Source organism: Ammospiza caudacuta, chromosome 1 (genome assembly GCF_027887145.1).
Source record: "Ammospiza caudacuta isolate bAmmCau1 chromosome 1, bAmmCau1.pri, whole genome shotgun sequence".
NCBI lineage: Eukaryota > Metazoa > Chordata > Aves > Passeriformes > Passerellidae > Ammospiza > Ammospiza caudacuta.
The window spans coordinates 120,065,473-120,089,896 of NC_080593.1; the positions used below are offsets into that span (position 1 = coordinate 120,065,473).

At 45.3% G+C, this 24,424-nt stretch overlaps 2 protein-coding genes across 2 annotated transcripts in view; one reads left to right on the forward strand and one right to left on the reverse strand.

The window, feature by feature from the left end:
• Nucleotides 1-20,786, forward strand: part of TRIM55 (tripartite motif containing 55) — a 36,236-nt gene extending 15,450 nt beyond the window's left edge. Inside the window, exons 6-10 of the mRNA XM_058801867.1 lie at nt 824-846; nt 939-1,063; nt 1,848-2,077; nt 3,926-4,213; nt 19,434-20,786. Of these exons, the coding sequence (XP_058657850.1) occupies nt 824-846; nt 939-1,063; nt 1,848-2,077; nt 3,926-4,213; nt 19,434-19,553 (786 nt within the window). The 3' untranslated portion in view covers nt 19,554-20,786. The remainder of the gene's footprint in view (nt 1-823; nt 847-938; nt 1,064-1,847; nt 2,078-3,925; nt 4,214-19,433) is intronic.
• Nucleotides 20,787-21,772: 986 nt separating this feature from the next.
• CRH (corticotropin releasing hormone) lies at nt 21,773-23,355 on the reverse strand. The gene is made up of 2 exons (XM_058801879.1): nt 23,123-23,355; nt 21,773-22,607 (listed from the first exon to the last, which is right to left on the reverse strand). The coding sequence occupies exon 2, from the start codon at nt 22,590-22,592 to the stop codon at nt 22,062-22,064; it is 531 nt and encodes a 176-aa protein (XP_058657862.1). The 5' UTR covers nt 22,593-22,607; nt 23,123-23,355; the 3' UTR covers nt 21,773-22,061.
• Nucleotides 23,356-24,424: the final 1,069 nt, after the last annotated feature.

Consider the following 24,424-nt stretch of genomic DNA (forward strand, 5'->3'; position numbering starts at 1 on the left):
GTCCCCTTGGAAGAAATAGAAATTCAAACATTTTCCAAGTAATCTTTATTTTCCCACCAATACCATGGTGGGACAAAATGTTCATGTGTACATGATCTTCTGAGAATTATAGGTTTCACTTGTAAATTGACAAAATTATTAACTTTTCAATAATTTGTGTGCTAAGCTACATTTTGATACCTTTATTTATTTTTTTGTCTTTTGTTTTCTTACTGTAAATTTAAGAGAGGTGAGCAGGGAACCGTTAGCAGCCCATCCAATGAATTCATTGGTGTGGAATTTCAGTCCTGCAATTTTACAATTCCTCTATATTAAAGGCTGGGAGGGCATTTTTTACAAAAGAAAAGAAAACAAAACAAAACAAAACAAAACACCCAAACCAACCACAAACAAAACCAAATTAAAATAACCAATACTTACTTTCATCAAATAATTGCCTTTGAAGAGTACAATATTCTTCCAAGACAAATAGAATTTTGTGTCTCCAAAAGAGGGTAACAGACCAAATGCTTTTCACCACAAACACAACCAAAAAAAAGGAGGAAAAAAATTTCCTTTTGGGGTTTATTCCTATCAACTGTACATGTTTCCCATCATATTCCTGTTTTAATTAAAACATCTTTGAAGAACTAAAAGGTTTACTCAGCTGTATGCTAATTACCATCCAAATTTCATCTAATTCGTGGATGTCATGGCTGTCACTTATTAAATTCTTATTAGTGCTTTTAAAAGCTGACATTGTAAGAATTATTTCACAATGCATAAAATCTCTGAGAAAATTGAATAATTTATGAATTCAGTTTTTTCTTTTTTGTTTCTACAGAATGCCAAAACATTGCTACAAAAGTAAGTATTTAAACTTGAGACTCTTGTTTTTTATAATCACAATTTATAAATTTATCTTCAAATCCAGTGACAATAACCAACTTCTATTTTAGAATTACTGAAGCTTCTAAAGGATTCCAAATGGAAAAAATAGAGGATGGGTATGAGAATATGAACCAATTCACAGTGAACCTCAGTAGAGAAGAAAAAATAATACGAGAAATTGATTTTGACAGAGGTATGTAATTTATTTCACCAAAATGATCATACTGAGTAGGAAAGCTCAAATCAGATATTTCTCTCTATGCCAAAATGTAACCAAAGCATTCTGTATCAATTATAATCAAATCTAGGTTTATTTCTCTGAAGTGCTAGGATGGCCCTGCACATTTTTTAGGATAACTAGTGAGATTATAAAAAAGAAAATGCAGTGTTAGAGGCCTTCCTCTGGAAACAACCTGAGCCATGACTGCAGACCACAGGATTTGTCAGATGGCACAAAAGCAACAGTTTGACCAAGTTTGACAGTCTGGTTTAGGCATGTTGGTATCTCAGACTTCCAATCATGCATTCAAAGCACTGACCCAGTAAAGAATTATGAGCACAGCTTCAATGGCATTAAAACAAACATATACCTAGAATTGGAAGAAGGACTTTTCTCATGACAGATTGTGCCAGATCCCAGGTAGCCTCTCCCCAAAAATGTGCAGGGCTGTGCTGCACATTCCTTATGAGGATAACTGCATTGACAGGAATTTCTGGAAAGGGACAGCTTAAGATTTTAACCAGCGTGTGTGTTCAGTGTCTTCCCTTTCCCCAGCGTGTGTGTTCAGTGTCTTCCCTGCCCCAAAGCTGGCAGGTCCATGGCAGTGCCCAGTCCAGGCTGGTGGGAGCAGGTTCCTCTCTGCCAGGCAGAAGATTGTCAGTGACTTTGCCATGCAAATGCAAATGGCTTTTTAATTACCTAAAGGCTGAACTCTTCTCATGGTGCTCATCCTGTCCTTTTACATATGTTCTGTCAGAGGAGGAGGGAGAAGAAGAAGAGGAGACAGAGGATGGCGAAGGCTTGGGTCAAGTCCACACAGAGTCATCAGGAGAGGAGGAAGAGGAGGAAGAGGAGGAAGAGGTGGAAGAGGAAGAGTCAGAGGGAGCACCACAGGCACCTCAGCAGGACCCTGAAGCACAGAGTGCAGGGGGAGAGCCCCAGGCTGCACCCACTCCAGCACCAGTGCTGGCTGCCCCAGCTGGTCAGGTAAATGTCTGTGCTGCCCCACTGCCCTGCCAGCTTTGCTGAGTGCACCTGGCAGAGCCAGAAATGCTCCCCTGTGTCCTGTGGGCACCATGACTCAGGAGCAGGGCTAAGGGAGTCAATGCACTGGAGGGCAAAATTATTTATTGCCCTTGTACACATGTATGCAACTTTACTTCAACATGTGCATGTGTCACTTGATAAGCAAAAAATTAGCTGCTAGATAAATTAAGATATATAGGGGATACATAAGTGATAAATAAAAAAGGCTCCATTTGGGAGTTAAGTGCATTACAATGAATGTTCTGCTTGCTGTGATTTAACTCAGACTAACTGTTATAAATGAGATGATTGTTAAAATATTTATACCAAGAGAATTTGGCATTCCCTCTGGATTTAGGAACCTTTCCACCACCAGTTTTTAGATTATACTTCTAATCTGTTTTCTGTGAATGGCGCTTGCTGCCTTCTGCTCTGATCATCCCTGGGATATGTCTAGCTAGATGCAGGAATATCGTACACCAAACAGGAGAGGAAACTGCCTCTTACAACCAACAGCAAACAGGTTCAGGGTGTGAATATTTTAGGCCAACACTTTTGTTAGGGAATTTGATTAGAATGAGACTATAATTGCTGCATATTCTAAAAGATGTACATTAAAAATATGCTTCATGTGCTACTTTAGTTTGCCTTGCATAGCATTAACTTAACAAATTCTCCTCTTAGACAATTTGCTCAGTGAAGTTGCTGAGGGGTAAAGGCTGCTGTGAATATATTTGAGAAGGCCTATGTGAAAACAAGAAAGCACACAAAGGCTCTTTGATTGTAGGAAGCTCCCTACCTAAAACAAGTGAAAATAAATATAATAGATTCATTCTTTCTTTGATCGAAACACATGTGTGAGTTTTGACCAGTCATGTGATGATGCTCTTAAATCAGGCTTTACTGATTAAATCAAAATTTGAAGATTTGCTCACTTAACTAAACTTCTGCTCCTTGACTGATGCAGGGTTTTATGCAAACAAGAACTAGGCATAAGCAGTTCTGCCCACCAAGAAGAATTCTCTAATTTCTAGGTTTAGGTGAGAAAGGTACAGCATGCTGCTCTAGAAATTGTAAAATGCCATTATGATAGTCAGGCATGAAGTCAGACATGGTATGTGGGTGTTGTGGTGTGGGGAATACCTGTATTTGAGTTTTTGCCTTCTGGTGTAAAAAGGCAAAGCAGAAATGCAGTGGTGATAGCAGACTGTGTGTGCAGAAACCCCAAGAGCTTGATGCAGGTGGAGGTGCAGTTCATCTGGCTGCTCCTCTTCCTGGCAGAGCAACAGTGCTTGGCTTACAGCATTGATGGCAAAGCTTGTGGGCAAATGCTTCTCTCCAGTATTCCCTTTATTCTGCTGCTTGTATCAACAGACTCCTTGGCAAAAGTGTTATTCTTAGCCTAAAACACAACAAGCCATCTGAAGGTACCTACACCTGTCATTCATGGCTGGTATGGGCTCGTGAGACTCTTATGCAGAATTTAAGTTTTTAGGATTGAATTGAGGGTTTGTCTGAATTGAGGAACCCCTTGCTCACTCCTTTCTCAGTTAGCACCCCCTTCCCAGCTAGTTCTACCCTCCTGTTGTATTTTTGGGTTCATTTATTTTCTTTCTGTTGTCTGTGTTATTCAAATGATAGTTGCCTTTGCTTTGCATTTTGATTGCAATTCTTTCAGATCATATTAGTAGGACAAACCTATGCCTTGCAGTGCTATCTAACAAACACAACATGCAGAACAATGTGACTACAGCAGGAAGGTAACGTGGTGCGCTCTGCTTGTTCTTCTCTTTATCTGTCCTGCTTAAGGATGTTGTTGTGACACCGAGTGGTTCTCAACAGACTCCCGAGTCTGACACTCAAGTGCTGGCCCCAGCAGAACCCACGGATCCCCTGTTTTACCCTAGCTGGTACAAGTCCCAGTCACGGCAACCAAGCAGCCCGAGCTCAAGCCCGGTGAGCGGGCTGGGGAAAGTAGGGACTCCTGTTTCTCTGGAAACAAGTGCAAAGAAGGCAGAAGCCCCGACAGCAGCAACAATCGAGGAGAGTGCAGCAGGGAGTGGTAAGGAAAGTAATGCCACTGCAGCGACGTCCAAGGTCAGTGCTCCCAAAGTCACCCCAGAGGGCTGGGACGTGCAGCAAGGCGGGAACAGCAATGTTAAGGAAAATGTGGCTTCATTCTCCTCTGCATGCTAAAGAATAAGAGCAATTTCAAACATGTGAAAGCAGCACAAACTGGATTTATAGATGGTTCAATGTGTGACAGGCTGACTGTAGCTTCGAAGCAGCATGCTGGCGGTTGCTTGTGCTTACCTGCCAGTGCACCTTGCTTGTGCCAGCTGTTATCCAAATTACTCACACACAGGAGCTATTGGAGAGGCCAGTGATGTCTCTGCACATCAGATATTTGCATGTGTTAGTGGCAGAGAAATCCTGTGCATGAGATTACTCTCATTACCTGCTGACAGTCCGTGTATGTGCTGTCCTACCGTGACTGGTTGAGCAGCTATGGCTTGGCTTTGCCTTCTGCAGCTCTGTGGCTGCACCTGGAGTGCTTCCCCATGTGAACATGAAGCTATGCAAACACCCAGAGCCTTCCTGTGTGGTTGGTTGCCTCTCAGTAAGGAGTGTGGTTTCCTGGGTTCAGATCTGTGGCAGAGGGTTTGCTCCAAGGATTCTTGAGACTCGATTAAAAGAGAGCGTGAAGAAAATACATTTCAGTTCAGTGTTAGACACTCAGCAGCATGATGGGATAACAGATACTGATGTGTTGAGTACAGGAGGATGTTTTCCTTAAAATGACAATATTAGAATTGGTATAACCTGAATTTGAATAATCCTCCTTCAGCACATGTATACAAATTCCACATGGCCCAAAGACACAAGGAACAGAGTTGAGGGAGCTGTGCAAGGATTTGCACACTACACCAGGTCCTGCTCCAGTGTCTGGTGACCAGCCCATGAGCAGCACTATAAAACAAACCATAGTAATTTACAGGTTCTAGCTGCATGTTTTAACAAAGCAATTACCCATATGTGTGCAATGAGAGGAGATTTTGTGTCTGTGTCTGTGACAGAGAGAAAGAAAAAGTGGGTATTAAGTATTTCATGCTGTTTCCTTTAAGTCTGGAGAAGACTATATAGCATACATAAGCAGCTATATAGGCTGCAATTGTATGACAATAGATAAACAATCATGTTCCAGGCAAAATGTTAAGAGAAGGAATTAACAGAGATATGATAAAAGGGGAATTTCTGCTAGAGGCTTCAGTCAGTGATACTTGAATTTGGTGGCTGACTTTGCTGACTTTCTTAACAAAAGCAACATCAGACCACTAAATTTCAGTGGCTATTTTTCAAGTCAGGGTTTTATTTGGGAATATTTGAGTGGAATTAAAACAAAAAGTACTTTAAAATTATCAAATCTACTCTGACATTGTTTTCTTAAGTATACTCAAAATGAGCTGGCAACAAGGAAATTCACAGTGAAACTTATTGTCTCCTCTTAGCTTTCCTAAGAGCTGTTTCCTTTTATTAGTTTCACTGATGACCAGGCAGCCTAAGCTCACCATAGGTAGGTAAGTTCTGTACTAGGTTAATTCCCTAGGAGCTTGCCTAAGTGTGGTCTGTGTCCCTCAGCCCCAGCAAGAAGAAAAGGAACAAAACTTGAATTTGATGTGGGCAGCTGTCTGAAAAACAACAGCAGTCTGGTACCCAGCTTTCTTCATTGAGTACCAGGAGCAAAAACAGGCACATAGGAAGATGTCAGTTCCTGTTGGCATGTGGGTTTGGGGTTGCTGCATCTCACTATTTTCCAGATCACAGGTGACACTGGCATTTTGGAAGGAGGAGGAGGATGTTGAGTAGAGTAGCTCATGGTTCTGGGGATGTGGGAGACAGGAGCAGGGGAAACAGCTGAGGATGGGATTGCCAATGGGCTGGAGACACAGCAAGAGATAGGAAAGCACAAGAAGCAGAAATGTACAGAAGAATAGAAAGAGCAGAGTGTCTGAGTGAGAGTGATGCCATGAGATGATGCTGTGATCAGGTTTAAGGATCTGAGCTGAGATGTGTCTATGTCACAAAGGAAATGACTGCTGTCATGGGGCAGTGATAATTTTCAGCTACGTGAACTTCAACTTTGTATTTTTCCTGCATGTGATTTTACTCAACCCACTCCGAAGTGCTATATTCCCTCTTTTTTTTTAAACCTCAGCTGATGTTCTTCACACCACTGTATTTACTCCCTTCCTCCAATTAAAGTATATCATGGAAAAGTGCTGTGGAAACAGAGCTTTTTGACAGAACATAGTGATAATGAGTACTTCATGTGATGACAACACTGGTGAAGCACTCTTCTTATTTTCTCACAGGAGTTAGCATTCTGCATAACACTTTTGGCATTTCTTATCATACTACATCGTCTTTGGAATCTGATTCAATACATGATTTGTACTTTCATGGGTAGGAAATATTTCATTTTACCACTAACTAACAGCTCAAATAGTGTATCTGATGTTCCTCTATAGCTTTAAAGGACTTTTCCCCTCTCTTCCTATCCAAAAACATCATGCTAGTTCACAACACGAGCTGCCTAAATCATTTCTTCCTCATCACAAATGCCACCCTTCAGCTTACTCCTGCATGGTTAAACATTGCATCTCCCTGGTTCAAAGTGAAAAGAGACATTTACTCTTGCAGATATATGGGCTTGTATTTCAGTTGCTGTTCAGATGACCAGCAGGATGGAGAATCTGTTGATTGACAGATATGAAGAATACTCATACAAGTAGGGGAGGAAGAGCTGGAGAGTAATAATTGGCATCAGAGGGGTTGAGGTCAGGAAAACAAATCCACTGAACAATCCTGCTGCCAGGATCACCACAGAAAGCAAATCACCTGTGCTCCCCTGGGTGGATGGCTCGAGCCCCACTCTCCAGAGGTCCCCATGGACATAGTGGAAAGGGTCTCCTCACACCCCAGCTCACACAGCACACCCCACATTCCCTTCACGTCCCACTGCCATTCAAAGCTATCTCTCCCACATTCCCAGTGAGCATGGAGCACCAATCATGGCCCTGAAATGCAGCATTTACAGGAATCCCACCCAATCTAGACAAAGGCTTTTTTTCCTTAGGTCACATTAAGATCTGAAATATCCACAAGGTCAAGGACTAAGAACTTCACTACCACATGAAGTTGTCCCAAATACAAACTCTGTAATCTAAACCTTAACTATTCCTTAACATCTCTTCTGGAGTAACCCCGTTTTTGGTAGACAATATCCATGACTATCTTCCAGCTCCAAATTTGTGCCCCCCTTAGGTAAGACATACATGTGTGTTCAATTTTCAGTGTGATATGACTGATCTACAGAGAATTCTGTATTATAACAGGATATTCAATGTTGTTTACTGAAAACCAAAAACCTGACTCAAACCAGCTGTAGTTAGCTTTGGGTATTTGCTCAAATGGCAGACAAATTCAGTGTTAATCTATTCTTCAACACAAAGATGATTGGTTTTCCCTGCTCACTTTCTGCACTGTGGTCTCAGCATTGTACATGATATGGAGCATCTATGAAAAGTGACAAATTATTATTCAGCTTTTGTGTGCAGAACTTCCAGCACTATGACTGAAGAATATCTCTCAATTAAAATAATTAAAAGGGAGAGGGAAGAAGTTATCATCTACACTTTAGTTGCATAAATTAGCCAAAAATATTCACTGTCTGGTAGTAATTTGAATTTGAAGGGCATTGGACAATGTGAATCTCAATTAAGTTCATGGATCATAGTTTAATCTTCATTTACTTGTGCTTGGTTTTGAAAACTTGTTTTATTACTAAAGGACATAGAGGTTGTTTTTATTCCTGGGAAATCAGGCATGCTTTTTTCCCCCTCTCCCTATTTTTAAAATTCAGAATACCTTTTAAAATTGAAAATAGATAAAGGCAGAAAGCTCTTATTTCTACTATTCGAGACCTCTTTCTGTGTGGTCTCTAGTGACATCTTTATGATTTATTTAATAATGAAGTAGAAAGGAGGTGAAGGAAAAAGACATTTTGGTCTCAGATTCTATTTGCATAAAAATGGTTTTATTCTCCATGCATAGTGAGGTGTCTGGTTAGACAGTTTATGTGTCTTCATTTTTCATATGAAAGATCAGGTCACTGCCCTTGTTCCTTTGTGTGATAAGCCCCAAAAGCCAAATAACAAAATTACTTTGAATAACTGTATAATTATTTATAATAATAACATAAACCTGCATGACTCTCATCATAAGAGCAGCATATAATTTATTTTCAGGCTCTTTTAACAGAATGCACCAATAGGGTTTTCATTGTTTTTCAGCAGCAAAAAGAGATCAGTTCCCCTATTAATTCCCAACATTTACTTTATTTAAGGGTCATGTCACTCTAAGAAATTGTATTGATGCATCTCTAAATTTCCTCCAGAGTGTGAGAGCAGAGATAAGGCAACAAGAGCCACAGCCCACAGGTGTGCAGATTGTTTGGTGTAAGAAAGGCCAAAAGAAGATTATTCAGCAGGAACAAAATAGGTAACTCTGCATCAGACAGCTTCATCCTCCTTTGGGGAGTGCCTAAGTCAGCAGTGTGGTCACCACGGGCTGCTTCTGCCTCTGACAGAGAAAGAGAGGCATCTCCAGTCAGAGCAAGTTCAGCAGCAGCTGCTGCTTGTCCCTTGGCACCTGTCCCACCTGCCTGCTGAGTGTGAGGTGACATTGCTCCCAGCCCAGCTGCCCCTGCCCGGTGTCTGAAGCTGGGGAGATCTGAGCCTCAGGAGGTGACAACCAGCAGCAAATGATTACAGCATGGGGAGCAGGAATGGCATCAATGAACTGCCTTGGCTCCATGGGGAGGGATGCATTAGTGCTGGGTGACACAGACAGCAGGGAGAAACAGAGTCTCACAACTTTCCCTGATCATATTTTGTCGGCAACATCTCTCATGGAGTGAAACCATATAAATTTGTGAGCATTCATTAAAGTCTTGGTTTGGCTCTGTGTGTGGTTACCCATTTTATTTCAGCTAAAATGAAGTACTGGACCCTGCATCCCGTTGCTCAAATTCAGAAAAGAAAAGAGTCTGTCTGTGCCTCCAAAGGACTCCAGTGTATATACATTTAGTCTGAAATGAAATGCAAGTTAATCATCCACAAACAGTAGCCTGATCTAATTTCCCTCCGCAGGCAGCAAGTACAGTTCTTTAATTCCACGAGGATATAAAATATAATCAGGACTGAACTGTTTGGGAGGAGAAATACTAATGGAATGGCCTATGCTAATCTTGTTTCATTAGTTTTAAAATTTTCTATTACTTTCTTGCAACCTTATGCCATCTGCCAGAATTACCATAAGGACAGTCTTCTCTGTATTCATGTACTGTAGCTCTCTTTGCCCTGCTGCTGAATACTTTAATTTCAGCTGGTGATCCTTCTTTTTTTTTTTTTTTTCCCCAAGAAACATCTTTAAATCACATCAGAGAAGTCAGTATATGGCTAAGTTTTAGCTGATTGGTTGTCATGTCAATGTGCAGACAACATGGACAAAATAAGACCATTGAAAACCAAAATAAGGCCAAGAGACTGCACTGTGCTCTTTGTTCACATACCTCCACTTTTCCATCAAGGTATAAAAGGCATGGTCCCACGTTTCAGCACAGTGCTGCTCTGGAGTGTTTCCACAAGCATGGCAGCAGAACACAAATAAGAAATGTTCTCTTCACCAAATTGGAGACCCAGTCTTGCCAATGTGCTCAGGTGAGGAAGACAAGCACCCACGTCAAGCCAGCTGTCCCAAGAGGGATTTCTTGCTCAAGAGAAGGCAGTCTTGTGAGGCTGGATCTTGCAGGAATGGGGCTAAGAAAGGGTCTCCATCCCCAACACACCTTCCCATAGTTTCCCCCAGAGCAGAACAAGAAGTTTGTTAGCATCAGCCACAGGCATGGCCCAGGTAGCTCTCTTCCAAGACACCAGCTGCTGCTGCAAAGGCTCTCTGCTCCCTGCAACAAGTGTGTTAAGTGCTAATGAAAGATCCAGGACTGCAGGCAGCAAAAATCAACTTGATATTTGCTATCTAGGTCTTTATATATCTGTATTTTACCTTTCCTTAGGTGGAAAATTGATGAGTTTATTCCTGTACCATTAGAAAATATCTGCAAGGTTTGACTGAATGAAAATGAGTCATCTGTCCTCCATGAAGCTGAGCTTTTTGTAGGAGACCCTTGAATCAGCTGGTGTAGAAGCCCAAATCAAACTCTGTTTCAATCTTCTTCCTAAACATCTCTTAAATTTCACTGGGGGGGGTGGGGAGGGGAGCATTCCTGTACCTGAACAAACATTAGATGCAAGAAACTTAGTTAACAATCAGGAAATTCTGCCTTTGCTTCTCTGTAGCTTGACTCAGTGAGTTGGGACTCAGTGATAGCAGCTACATCTGTGGCCGTTCAGGCTGATGTTCAGTTGGTGGCAAATTTTGCCTGTAAATTTCCATTTTCTTTCTTGACTTTGTACTTCAGGTGAATTTTTTTCCCCTTAGTTTGGCAATACATGCGGAGGAGATCAGCAAAGTCTTGACTGTTCCTCTTTTAACACCTCCCTCTCCCTTAATTTTGAGAATTATCTGGGTGATTCAGAGACAGCAGTGATGAGTCGTGAGGGCAATGCATTAAGACCAGATTTCAGACAACAGTTTCTCATAATTAATATGAGTGGCAAATACTTCACCTGAAGTTTTCCCTCAAATAGTCTGCTCTGCTGTTTGTCTGGTGAGTCATAGATACCATCTGATTTATGGATATTTCATTTTTTTCAGTCTATTACTAGTAAAAGGATCTCCACAATGACAGTTTGGACAAAATTATTTTTCCTGTTGAAATTAATACAAAGCCAGGCTCACCTAGACATTGTCTTTCTGTGACTAGCTCATTTAAATACTGAATTCTACCTCCATTCAGCCTCCTCCTCCAAGCATCACCTGTTCTGCTCATTGTTAAGGAGTTTGGAAAGGAAAATAGAATGTAAACAAAAAATATTTTTTAATCATGGATGAACTGGTTTACATCACATTTACTGGTTTACATCACATTGTGGTAGATGTATGTCACAACTACACAAACCATCTGCTTTTGGGATATTTGCATAGTTATCTTACTGCCTTGAGACGGGCCAGGCCTTTCAGTGCAGCACTCACTCACCTCTGGAATGCAGCACTGGTATCCTGTAAGCATTAGAGACAGATCAACATTGAAATTCCAGCCCAGATGATTGAAAATCCCAGTGGTGGCAATTAGTTAACTGGGCCTGAACCCCTATGTTTGGGAAGGGTATCCTTCCCCTTGCAGGGTTTCCAGGCTTGTGAGCAGGCAGGGGCTGGGCTGCAGCACCCTGCAGTGCCCACCTGCTGGGCTTTTAAAATGGAGATAAAGACCAGGGGGACTAAAATGGAGATAAAGACCATGTGCAACCAAAATTAAATGGAAAATGTGGAGACAGACATATCAAAGAGTGATGATTCAATCTTGTATCTCTTTGCAGGTGATATATATTCCTGGCATCTTTGCAATAATCCTCCGGTCATTAAGTAAGAGGCCAGTGACTAATTAAAAAAACCTGTTATCCCTGGCTGCCAGCCAAGAGGTGCTGAAATGTTCAAACCATGTTCAAACAGAGACATCATGCCTTTGACTGAGCAGAGAATGAGGAGCTCACAGTCCTGGGGGATAAGTGATCTGAATTTCTTACTGCTCTTTTCAATTTAGAAAGCACCCTATAAAATCTGCCTGTCTCAGCCACTGAAGGTGGTGATCGAAATACAGATCAGTCACTCAGAGCACTCCTGGCTCAGCACTTCTGTTCACAGAAGTGGTTTTTGTTCATGATGAAACACTTGCTCTGTGACTTATTCTATTACAAAATGCCTTACCAAGAAAATATAGCTGTCATTTCCCCCATTAGTGCTGATGAGCCTCTTCAACATCTGGCAAAATATTTGTTTTTAAAATACATTCATTTTTATATTTATGTACAAATTCAAAATTTAATTTTATAAAATAAATAAATTTCTTTTTAAAGAAAAATTGAGCTGGTGCCTGCCCACATGCAGGTCAGTTCCAAGCTTGCCTCTGGTGACAGTAACTGCAATCTGTACTCCATGCCCTGTCAATAACTGGTCAATAACTGTGACTGAATCCAAAGCTCCATGAGCAGAATTTATCACAGCTCCTTGGACTTCACCTGGGAACAGTGTGAGATGGACAGAAGGAAACTTGATTTAATATCTCACTCATCACTTGGCTGAGTGCTGTGCAAGCAGGCCAGCACTGCTAAAGGGCAAGCAGAGATTACAAAGTGAGATTTGACATGACAGACACCCATCTGGGCAATTGCAGTGCTACTCACTGAGCAATTCTGGGGTTTTGGAGCAGAGTCATAGCTTGGATAACAGCTTCAGTTGCTGTGGTTGCAGTAAGGAGCAGATTCAGGCAACTGGAGACGTGGAAAAATGAGCACACAAAGAAAAAGTGGTAGCAGCAACAGCTGATGAGGGAAAAAAATGTTGTAACTGTGGCCAAGACTTTCTTCTTCTGTTATGTGGTGGCTTTAAGGAATGGCAACAGGTTGCTTTAGCTGACAATCTGGGTTTTTGTCCCTAATCTCCACTTTTTTTTCCTCTCAGAGAAGCTGTACTGTGCCCACAGCTCACAAACACCACTCTCACCGCCTGCAGGCTTAGGAGAGCCTAGGGCAGTCAGTTACTCACAATGTGAGCAGCCTGGGATGAGCCTCCAAGCATGGGATGTGTGTGTCTACACACCTCAAAGCTATGCTGGCTCTGTTATCTGATCCCACAAATGGAGCTCCAGGGTGAATCACAGCCTGAACTATCACTGTGTCATTCATTGGATTTCCAAAAGTACCGTTTGCAGAAGGAGAAAAAGCTTTGAAATACCAAAGTCCACGTTAGTCAAAGGAAAGACTGCCTGACAGAGACAGACAGGACGTTAAACCACTACTATTTTTCCACTTCTCCCTGAAAGCTATTTAGCAAAGTTTCTACAACACGGATTAGATTGGTTACTGCCATGGAGAAGTTCTTGGAAGGTCTTTACTTCACATTAAACTTGTTAATCTGAATTCCTATCTATTTGTGTGACAAAGCAGCAGTAGGAGGAAGAGGGAAGAGCTGGTATTCATGAGTAGCTTCCTGGCACTGGTGACCAGTGTGTAGTACGTGACCAGCACTTACTCCTGCAGCCTCTCAATAGGATCCTTCCTTTGCTAGACAGCTCTCCAGCAGGGCTGCAAGTGAGCAGAAATGGTAAGGCTTATTGATCAGGAGGTCCCAAAAAACCTTCACTCGTAGAGGAATGAAGAATGGTGTGGATAAATGCAGGACAGACTGTTCTGATCATGCAGCCTTAATATTCATGTGTATTTAAGACTCTCCACTTGGCTTTCCTTCATTTTCCTGCCCAGTAGGAGGACTAGATTTCATGCAAATATGTTGTTAATTACTCTCAATAAAAAGTTGGATCAATGAGGTGCAGCAATGGGTCAAATATTACACAAGTATGTTATTTCTTCCTTTTCTTCCTTGAGTTATGAAAAAAATAGGTGACTTTTATAGGGGAACTGTATGTTATTTGTCCCAAGTAATGCTGAGAAGAAAGCTGCTCTCCCACACCATGCTCTAATGCAGTTTCCACCACAGGTTCAAGTGTGTGGACCTCCATGTCCCGTGGGAGATGCATGGAACCTATACCAAAATAAGCCAGTTGGGCTGTTTTCCTCTGAAATATGTTTTATCACTTTGAGATCATTATGTAAGAGACTCTACATTAGACATTGTCCATATAATGTTAATTGTAATATAGTGATGATCTATTGAAGAAAGTCATTTACTCCCAATGGACTTTTAAAATTCATTACTGACCACTATTAAGAGAGTGGTATGTCTAATTCTGTGTCTGATGGAGCTTGTCTGTGCATATAATTTTGACTGCTACCTTATGTATTTCTGTGGCAGGTAATTGTAACAAATAGTTTGGAGAATGCTCTGTTGATTCCCACTGATAAAAAAGATCCATGCAAAATAAGCAGCCCCTTAGCTTTGAAACAATATTGTTGTGATTTACGTGACAGCTGCCAGGTGTTATGCTGAAGGAGCTAGACTGCATAAAAATATGAAAACAAAATGCTTGAACTAAAGTTTAAACTATTTAAAAATAACCTGTTGTGCTCCCTTTGTTTCCGCTGCCTGGAAGTGTTGAGTGCCAGCAGTGCAACACTTGACATTTGAGGCAGACAAACATAGCCTACAGATTCTGTGATTGCTTTGCAACCAGCTAGCATTTTTTAATCATGCCTGTTCTTGTCAACATTGGGGGTTGTTTCTAAACAAGCCAGCTAAAAATGGGAATTAAATTTAATTTCTAGCTCATTTTCTGAGGCTACAGAAACCCTGGAAGCAAGAAACCTGTATTTTCACTGCTTCTCTCTCCAAGACCCACACTTTCTAACAAATACACACCCTTGCTCTCCTGCTGGATAAAGAGAAGGCAGCAAAGGCACTGGGTAGTGCATGTGCCTCTAAGGGTGTGGATCCAGTTTTTCCTCTGGCAGAAAAGGTGATTCAGGAGTTTTTTGCCAAATGGCCCTGCCTCTTATTGCTTCCCAGATGCCACCACTTACAGGGCATTTGTGCTGAGGCAGCTGTTTGTTGGGCAGTGCTGAAATCAAATCATTCAAATGATCCAGGTTTAAAAATATCTTCCTTCACCTCAAAAAAAGGAAAAAAAAAAAAAAAAAAGATGTTGTTCCAGTGACATTCCCATTCTTAGTACAGCCCTTCAAAGGACAGTGAACCATGGAACCAAAGCAGGAAGAGGTGAATGGGGACCCAAGGAGCAGAACCTGTTTTGGGTGGCATTGTTGATCCAGAAAACATTCACATAGGTTGTTTCCAACTGCCTCATCCATCTACATTAAAGTAGATTATGAAGCCTTTCAGCCCTTCACCTTTCCTTCTGACTTCCTAAATTTAGGAGTTTGTGATCTCATAAAATAATACTGCAGTCAAAGTTCTGAATTCCTATCACGGAGTGTTTTAATATCCTGAAATACTTGGCTGGAATCTTTGTTGTATAATTGCTTAAAAGCCAGATGTAGTCTAACCCAGTCACCCAGAGTGTGTGTGGAGTCACTAGAGTGAAACAGGTATCTCCAGAGGGCAATCCATTTCTTTGAACATGGGACAAATCACCCTCTGGTTGTGCCTTTCTCTGATCACTCCCATTAGAGGGGATGAACAGAGTTTGCTTGAGTGGATATCTTGTTTCTGGATGACTAAAGTTTGTCAATACAGTTCCCAGCCTTTGTACCTAAAGGCTGCTGAGGTTAGTGCTGGTAAAGCAGAAATCAATGTGTAGACTTCACTGTATTTCAAATATATAAAAGGCCTAAACTACATATTTTCTCCTAGCATAAACTAGATACTGCTGGAACCTAATAAATGAAAATGTTATGACAGACCATCCCACCGACCTCTTTCCTCATCTCCACACCCTTTTTTACAAGAACCTAATACAGATTTACGTACAGTCCTGCTTAAGGAAGCAAATACTGAAAGATGCTGAATATTTGCAACTTTGAAACGACTCATCAGGCCCAACTCTGAGATCCTTATACCGTTTATTCATGCAAATTCTAGCATGCCAGATGCTGAGGAGTGCTGAATGGCTGCTCAGTGGGAGTTGTGGTTGCTCAGCACCTCCATAGAACTGGCATGTAAACTCCAGCCTGGACTTTGCTTATGGGAAAAACAAAACCAGCCATCAGTCATGCATGGTATACTTCACTCCCCACTTCATGAGCTGGCCTGGTGAAAATTCCTGGTGCTTATTCAAAGCACCATCTGATGTCACTCGACACCACAAGGGAAAACATAAATCAAAGTGTAAGTATTCAGCACTCTCTCAGCATTGGCCTAATGTGATGAATGTAAACTGAGGTAAACCCTTTAGTTATTCCTTATTACTTTTAGGGACCCAAAGGGTTGGGACTTGTTATTCTAGTAATGTGAAAAACAAGTCCTACCCAGGAGATCGCCAAGGCAAAGATAAAGCTCAGGTAGAAGCTTGACAAGTTACCTAATAGCAATGGACAGACACAATGAAGTGTTGAATCTGGACTGTCTTAAAGGCATGTGGCAAGGGTTGTGCCATGCTCAGCACTGAGCTTTCCTCTGGGAGCAGAGTAGGGTTGCAGTAACAGGGAGAGTGAGATAATCCAGCATGAGATTACAGGGATTTACAGAGCGGTCAAATGCCTCAATCCCAATGACCTGCTTCTGCACTGTCTTTCACAATCACAGCCTGGTTCAAACCAGGTCTTTTTCTGTAAAATCTACAGCTGAAATCTTTGTTCTTGGACAATTCTAGCACACTGTATAACTCTGAGTCGTGTCAGCTGCTGTTGAAAGGGAAGAATGGACTTACTTAATAATATGGACAAAGTTCCTCTTGGCGCCTTTTGATGTTTTCTTGTTTTACACGAAGAGAACAGAGCACAGAATCACTGTGTGATTCAGAGACAAACACTGAAGTGTCACAGGTGTGAAAACACAAGCCTAAAAGCCAAGTAATGTCCCTACTGTCAGTTTTGTGCTTGCTTCACTCCTAGCTGGGCGTGATGGAAAATTATTGGTTTTGGAAAGGCACATGGAGGTATTGCAGACTAGCAGCCTGCTGAGCGCAGCAAGGTGCAGGGAGCAAATGCTTCACCCAGCCAAACCCAGTGGGAATGTGTTGGAGTTCTAACATTGTTTTGCTGACACAGGAAGATGTCATCGCAGCAAAATATGAAGGAGTTAACACATTATGAAATACAGTTTTGGCAGTGATGCAGACAAAGATTGTTTTGCTTGAAATGCAGTAGCAGCAGTGCTGGTTAACAGGGTTATGCAGTCAGCTTACCAGTCTAAGTCATTGCATTGTGCTTTATTTCTTCTTATATATTGGGTCCAAATCCTATGAAACACTCAACATAACTTTAAACTTGTAGATAGTTCTTTGCTTCAAAGTTAGTCTTGATTTACTGTAAATTTGTGGATAGTGGCTGGTTGGAATAGCAAGTGAAAGTGCTAAATGAAGCCTTCCTTTATGGCAAGGTACCAGTGTGGATTAAAATTTAAAAAAAAAAAAAAAAAAAGCAGGAATTATGTTTTAAACCTCTTGGCAGTCCTATTCTTTTACAGGGTGAGAAGTGAGGACCATGCCTGCTTACACACACTGCTGAGGACTTGGACAAAATTGTACAGCCAGATTCAAAATTACTCTTAGCTAGTCCAGGCACTCTGACTGCCCTTCCAAAAACAAAGGCAAAGTTTTCAGCATCACAAAAGACTAATATACCACCTACGCTCCTGCATCTACCAAGATGAAGACAGCACCAATGCCTTATAATTCAGAGCCATGTATTTACTGTAGTCAGGTTGAAAGATTTGCAATCAGCACTTTCCAGGGCTGAGAGGCAGATCTCCTATAATCAGGCCTCAATTAGTTACCTGCCTTCAGCTGAAGATCTGGCCTCCTGGGCCCAATTCTTTGCCATGCTTTTGCATGAGCCTGGGAGACAGCCCTTCTCAGCAGCATTGCTGGAAATGGGCTTTTGCATTCAAGTAGACAGTTGTTTCTCCCATGTTTTCACCATGCTTGTGGTCTCCATAAAATACATCATAAAGTTAGTAAGCAAAAGCTATTTTCATCTGCAAGGCGCCTGTTTGGGTTTTGCAGTAAGTCGCCATGAGTGCCTTGCTTTGAAAATATGAATCTAAGTCAAAGATTGGTCCACATTTCAAATAGTAGAACAGTTTCTCAGATAATATTTCATTGAAATTAATAGGGCTGTTTTAATTTAGAGTAATCAAGGATATTGATAAAAATGGCACTGTGAACTGTAATTAGATATAAATAAAGAAACAGGGATCTATTTATTTTCATACCTTCATGCTGTCTTGTTTGTTGATGACACTGAAATAGGTAGTAACTGGAATGAAGCCCAACAGCTAATTTATGCTTAACACACCACTAGTTCTTACTTACTCTATTGTAGTACACTACAAAAATGCTTAGTAAAATCATCCATCCCATGCTTTAGTTCCTCAAAAGCATCCCCGCTTCAATGTCTGTTGCTGGATGTGTCTATTAGCAACACTGCTTAAGTAACTTTCTGGTTTAGGACAATTCTATAAATGACTGAGATGCTGGAATTCAGAGGACACTACTTTGTCATTTTCCCTCTATTGAGTAGTATGTTGACATCAAATAGTTCACCTGACATCATGCTGAGGTTTCCAAAGTAAGCTAAAAAAGAAGTAAGCTACACAAAGAAGACTGGCAGCGTGGCTGGTTTAATTTTAGGAATGCACAATAACATATGTGTGCATCTAGGAATACAAGGGGAAAAAATCCTGTGTATTGCAAGTTAAATTGTGGTTTTAATGATGAAGACACAAGGACCTAGCAAATCACACATTTTTATTTATCTTTGATAGGATTTCTGATCCTATCACAAAGCGGTCTTCATTCTTTGCCAAAGGGATCTGGAATTAGTAAAATATTTCTGCCTATTACACTGGTCTGTTAAATACTCAACTAATTTTAGAAATTCCTTTTATTAGCAGCTACAGTATACATGTCCAGATTCCTTCTTCTACTGTAAGTGTAGGATACCTATGCAAAAAAAGAGGGATATAAACTGAAGTTTATATCTCTGTATTATCTATTTCCTGTTTCTCATCTGAGTCAAATTGAAGTGAAATAAATATTAGAAGATTTTAAGGGAAAAAATAAAAAGAAAACACTTCCAAGGCAGATTTCATAACAGCAGAACAAGTATCATTTTGAGTGGCAATGCACTGGCAATAACATTTGGCTCTGGTTCACATCAATCTGGAGGCCCAGCTACACAAGCCAAGCTGGCTCAGGATCACTTCTGAACAGGCATTTATCACCTTCAGTGCAATAATATTCCAGAGGTCCAAATCAGGACTAAGCCCTTTGCACATATGCAACACACTCACCCAGCATAATCCTTCCTCAGACATTGTCATGGCAAAAGTGCCTCTGACTTCTTTGGTGTTAGAAGTCTTGTCTTAGCTTCCCAAATTTCCATGCTCCCTGCCTTTTCCCTTCTGTCCCACTTCATTCTGTTTCCCTGCATGTTGCGATGCCTTAGGGATTTTAATGCAATTCACATTTTCCTCTTCCATTTATCAGCCTCTCCTTCCTTTGCAGACTGGTTCTGAGCCATACCCTCAAGGACGAGTGGAGGAAGCTCCCGTGAGCAGTGAGAGGGGTGACGAGCCGGCTCGTCATGTCTTCTCCTTCTCGTGGCTGAACTCCCTGAATGAGTGATGACTCACTCTGGCTGGCTTCTGGTGTGCTTCTCCTCAGAAGGACCGTGAGCGCAGGCAGCCTGGCTGCAGTCAGCAAAGAAACCGGCCTGGGAAGGGGCATCCGAGCAGGTTTCATTCCTGGGAACTCAGCTGACGTCCACACCATACCCTTGAACTGACAGACCTGAGAGGGAGGGGAGCATGGGGACAGATTATTCTATGTATTGTAGTCAGAGTGTTTTCCAATATTTTCTCACTTCCAAGGGGGAAGAAGCATCACTACAGCTTTAGGCTGAGCACTGCTAGTGTTTTGTAACTCACTTGTTGGCACGTCCCCATGTAGGTGTAAACACTTCACCAATGTTCTTAGCTAAAATACTGGTATGATATTCTCTAGTAGCATCCTTTGCCAAAACAGAGTTTCTCCTCAGTATCCTCCTGCGTCCCCGCTTGTCAGTGCTGGTGACTTCAGTGACACTATCATGTCCTTGGCAGCCCCAAGTCAGAGTTGTGTCTAACAGCACTGGTGCCTCCCAGGCTGCGGAGGCTGAACACGGGAGGGAAGGAGGAAGCTGCCATTTCTTCCTTTGCACTTGCTCTTCCTACTAAACCACAACAGATGACGCTTGCAGAAACACAATTATAAGGAAGATTCCCAATGGCAGGAGTGAGGAAGAGACACTTACAAAAAGCACTGGCCAGGACCTCCACACATCTCTGAGTATGTGGGGCAGTTGCTGAAGTGCTGCCCAGTCTGTCCAGCTGTAACCTGTGCCCATGTCCTCTCAGCCATTGGTGTGTACAGAAGGGGACATGTTCTTACATGGAACCAGGGTGCAATAAGGTGGCCACAGGTACTCACTCAAGGTTTAATTTGAAGCCCCTGTGCTTGCTATAGTAAAGGTAGATGCTGACTGTCGTGTTCCATGTGCATTGCAGATGTTGAGCCATCAAATGAAATCAAATTTGTGTCTTAAAAGAGGCTCTACAAGTTGTACTGAAGGCAACACTGTGTTTTTTCTCACTGAGAGTAGGGTGTCAACACCAAGCAGTGTTTAAGAGATTGGCAGCTGCCGGGAGTGCTTGGTGCCATAGGGGACCAGGTGTCAAGCTCTGCACTAGGGTTACGTGTGGATCTTTCCCAAATCCCCAAATCCAAATCCCTCACTGCCTGTTTTGGCAGGGGCCTGTGTGGGGCCGTAAGGCTGCGCTGTGCCCCAGCAGGGCTGGTGAGCTGGCAGTGCAGACTGGTCAGCAGGCTGTGTGGGGTCAGCCCCTGTCCCGGACACCCGTTGCTACCGACCCTCGCTGGTTTCTGTTTTCCATGGAGAACGTTCCCTGGAAAACTCTCTGCGAGAGTTTCGGAGGCTGCACAGGCGAGCTCCGCAAAGCTTTGGAGCTCGCACAGCCCGGAGCGAGCGCCGCCCAGCCCCGCCACCGCATCGCCTCCGGCTGCTGGAGCAGCTTTTCCCTGGGATTTGGTTCGGGGTGAGGGATTTACTATTTTCTCCCAGTCGTCCTGGAGATTTCCCCCAGCTCCTCCCGGGAAGTTTCTCCACACCCACTGCAGCTTCCCTAGAAGTCCCTGGGAGGGACCCCGCTCGGGCACGGCCGTCGGGACGGGGGAAGCCGGAGCAGGGAGGAACCTGCCCTTTTGGGGTGCGGGGAGGGTGCGAAAACGCAAAAGAGATGCGGGAGCGCCTCACCGCTTTCCCACCGCCCGATCCCGGCCACAGCGGCAGGAGCCAGGGAGCCCCCTCGGGGGGCTGCAGAGCTGGGATTCGGCAGCTCCGGGGGCACCGATCTGCCCTCCCACTCCCGGGAGCAGCCTGTGCCCAGGGCGGCGGCGGAGCGAACCCCTTGCGGGGCCGGCGGCGTCGGGGCGCGCCTGCGGGAGAGCCCGCGGAGACGGAGCTACATCCCCGAGGGACATCCAGGGCTCCCCGCGGCTCTGGGTGTCCATGGATGCCCCCCCGCCCCGGTTAGCGCCGAGGGAGGCGGAGCAGCCCTCAGGCGTCTAGGCAAGAAAGTCTATCAAGGCATCTTTACTTTGCAGCTTTTATTAAAAATATAAATATTAAACATTCTCTTACACAACCAAATCGACCGAGCGCTGAAAAGATGTTTTATTGTGAAAATGTTTACAGGAAAAAAAAGTGGATTGAAAGTAGCTTACAGAGATTCCCCCTCCCACCTCCCTGCCCCCTAACAGAAAAGTTTTCTGTCTTCTTGGCACCGTTTCTTCCAATGCTCACACATCCCTACGTAGCGATGGCACTAGAATAACTGGGAAATGGAGAAATAAATAAAGGTAAGGGAGGTTACAAACGACACTCGTGTTTCTGCACTTGGTACACGGTTGTGCATGCTAGTCAAGGGACAGAGGCTGTTCGGAGTACGCCCTTCTAGGTTTAAAGCTATATAAAAATAAAGAGATGACATCAGAGCAGCACTATGGTACATCGGACGGTGTAATTATTCTTGTGCTAACTGCGGAATCTCTTTGGCAAGGCGGGGAGGGGCCGTTTCACTTCCCGATTATCTCCATCAGTTTCCTGTTGCTGTGAGCTTGCTGCGCTAACTGCTCGGCTCGGGCCATCTCCAAGACTTCTCTCAGGAGGTGGAAAGTCAGATCCAGAGAAATAGGGGGCTCCTCGGATCGCTTCTCCCTCTCCACCGCCTCACCCTCGGCTTCGCCGTCCTCTCGGTTCCCCGGCGAGCGCTCGGGCAGCTGCTGCAGCTGTTGAACCGCCGCCCGGAAAAAGTTGCTGGCGGAGGCTTCGGGCTGTAGGTGGCTGGTGCTGCTGGAGGAGGCGGAGAAAGAGCCAAGGGGTCTCTTGTGAAGGTTGCCCAGGCGCAGGAAATACTCTTCTCCCATGCGGAGCAGGACGGGCAGAGTTTGCTGCTGCTGTCGCTGCTGCTGCTGCTGCTGGAAGAAATCTGGCTGGTGCAGAGCCCCAGGGGCGGGTGCCGGGCTCTTGCTGAGAGCTCTGCACTCCTGGCAGGGCAGGAGGGCGACCAGCAGGATTCCCGTGGAGACCAGCAGCGGGATCTTCATGATCGGGGCCCAAACCTGCGGGGGCAGACGAGGGACGGGGGTTGGGTTACAAAGCCGAGCCGCAGCGGCGGGGAGGGCAGCGGGCGGCCGGGCAGGGGGCGTCCCCGCCGCCGCTGTCCCGGTGCTGAAACTCGCTGCTCCGCGCCGCTCCGCGCCCCTCGGCTCCCCGCACAGCCCGGCCCGTCCGTCCGCGCCGTCGAGGCGGCCGCTCCCCGCAGAACCCCGCGGAACAGCCCCGCGGGGCGGCTCCGCTCTGCCCCGGCAGCGGCTCCCGGGAATCAGGCTGGGCTGAGCCCCTGCGGAGCTTCCACCCGTGTTCGCGACCCGCGCCTCTTCCCCCACCCGGGGCGCGGGGGAGCGTGGGGTGCCCGTGGCGGAGCGGCTCTCCCCACGAGCTGTGGGGCTCCAGCGCCCGTTCCCCACCTCCCCGCTCCCTGTGCGGCCAGGACAGGTCCCCGCATCCCGCGGGACTCGGCGCTCAGCGCAGGGCAGCGCATCCGCTGCGCGCCCGGGCGCGGCCGCGCACCTACCTGGGGCGGCGGCGGCGTAAGGGCAGGGCGGGCGGCGGCGGGACTCGGCGGTGCCCGGCGTCCCTTCCTCTCGCTCTCCCTCGGAGCCGGCTCCTGGCGAACTTGGGATCAGATTTGGTACTAATCAGAGCCGGGGCGCGGGATTTTTATAGCTTAGACCCTCTCCTGGAATCACGCAGAACTTGCCTAATAAGCTGACGCTCTCCCTGACAGCCCGATTGCGTGCCCCGATCTACTGCTGAATAAATCATGGGGGCCCGTCGGAGCGGCGATGGGCCGAGTTTCGCTATCGCAACCCCAAATCTCACGTCCAATTATATCAACAGATATTTATCGCCTCTGCAGTGACGTCAGCCGGGCCGGGGGCCGGGGAGCAGGATGCCCCCCCCCACCCCATTGACAAAAATACTTGAATGAGATTTCCTAGCGGGCGCGTACTATGAGAGGTCACTCCGGGGAAACTTTCCACTCACGGGCCGGCCCGCGGGGAGGGACCCGGCCCGAGCGGCACCGGGGCTGCTGTCCCGGGCTAGCTCCGTCTCCTTCCCCGCTCCTTCCCGGCCCCCCGGCCTCCGCCGCCTCCGAGCCCGCCCGCACGGGGCGGCTGTGGCGGGTGGGCGCGGGAGGCTCCTCGGGGCCCGTGTTTTGCGTGGCTCCCGTCTCCTCTCCGCTCCCGGGTCGGCCCGGGCCGGGCAGCGCGGGGCGGGCAGGCGCAGGGGCGCACCGAGCCCGCGGGGAAGGGGCTGAGGCACAGCAGGCGCCGGTGGCGGGGGGACCCGGGGCAGCGCTGGCACCGGAGCTGCCAGGGACCCCGCCGGAGGGAGAGGGGGCGGAGAGGCCCCGGGCTGGCGGGGAAGGCCGGGAGAGCCGCCAGGGCCGCCGGGGAGCACCTGCCCGGACAGGGAGCGTCGCCCCGGGGCGCTGAGCTCCTCCTGCCCCGGCACCGCCGGCAGCGCCGCCTGCTCCGCCCGGGCCCGCTGCCGCTGCCGCACCGCTCCCGCCGGCCGGGCTCCTCTCCACTGCCTTCGCACTGCCTGCGGGGAGACAGCACCTGCTCTTTGCTCCCCTTCTCCACTCCACCGGCTGATCTTCCCCACCTCTTCGACGCCATGGCCGGGTGCTTTCCCTGTTTGCCCTCCTCAGCTGAGGCCTTCCCTCCAGCCTGTCCTAACCCCACGTGGAGCTTTTTCCAAGTGTTCTCCCATGACCAGTATGTCTTCAGGCTCCAGGCCATATTACATCAATGTCTCCACCTGGGTTTCTTGCCCTCTGATCTCTTCAAGAGGAAGTGCTGCCTATAGA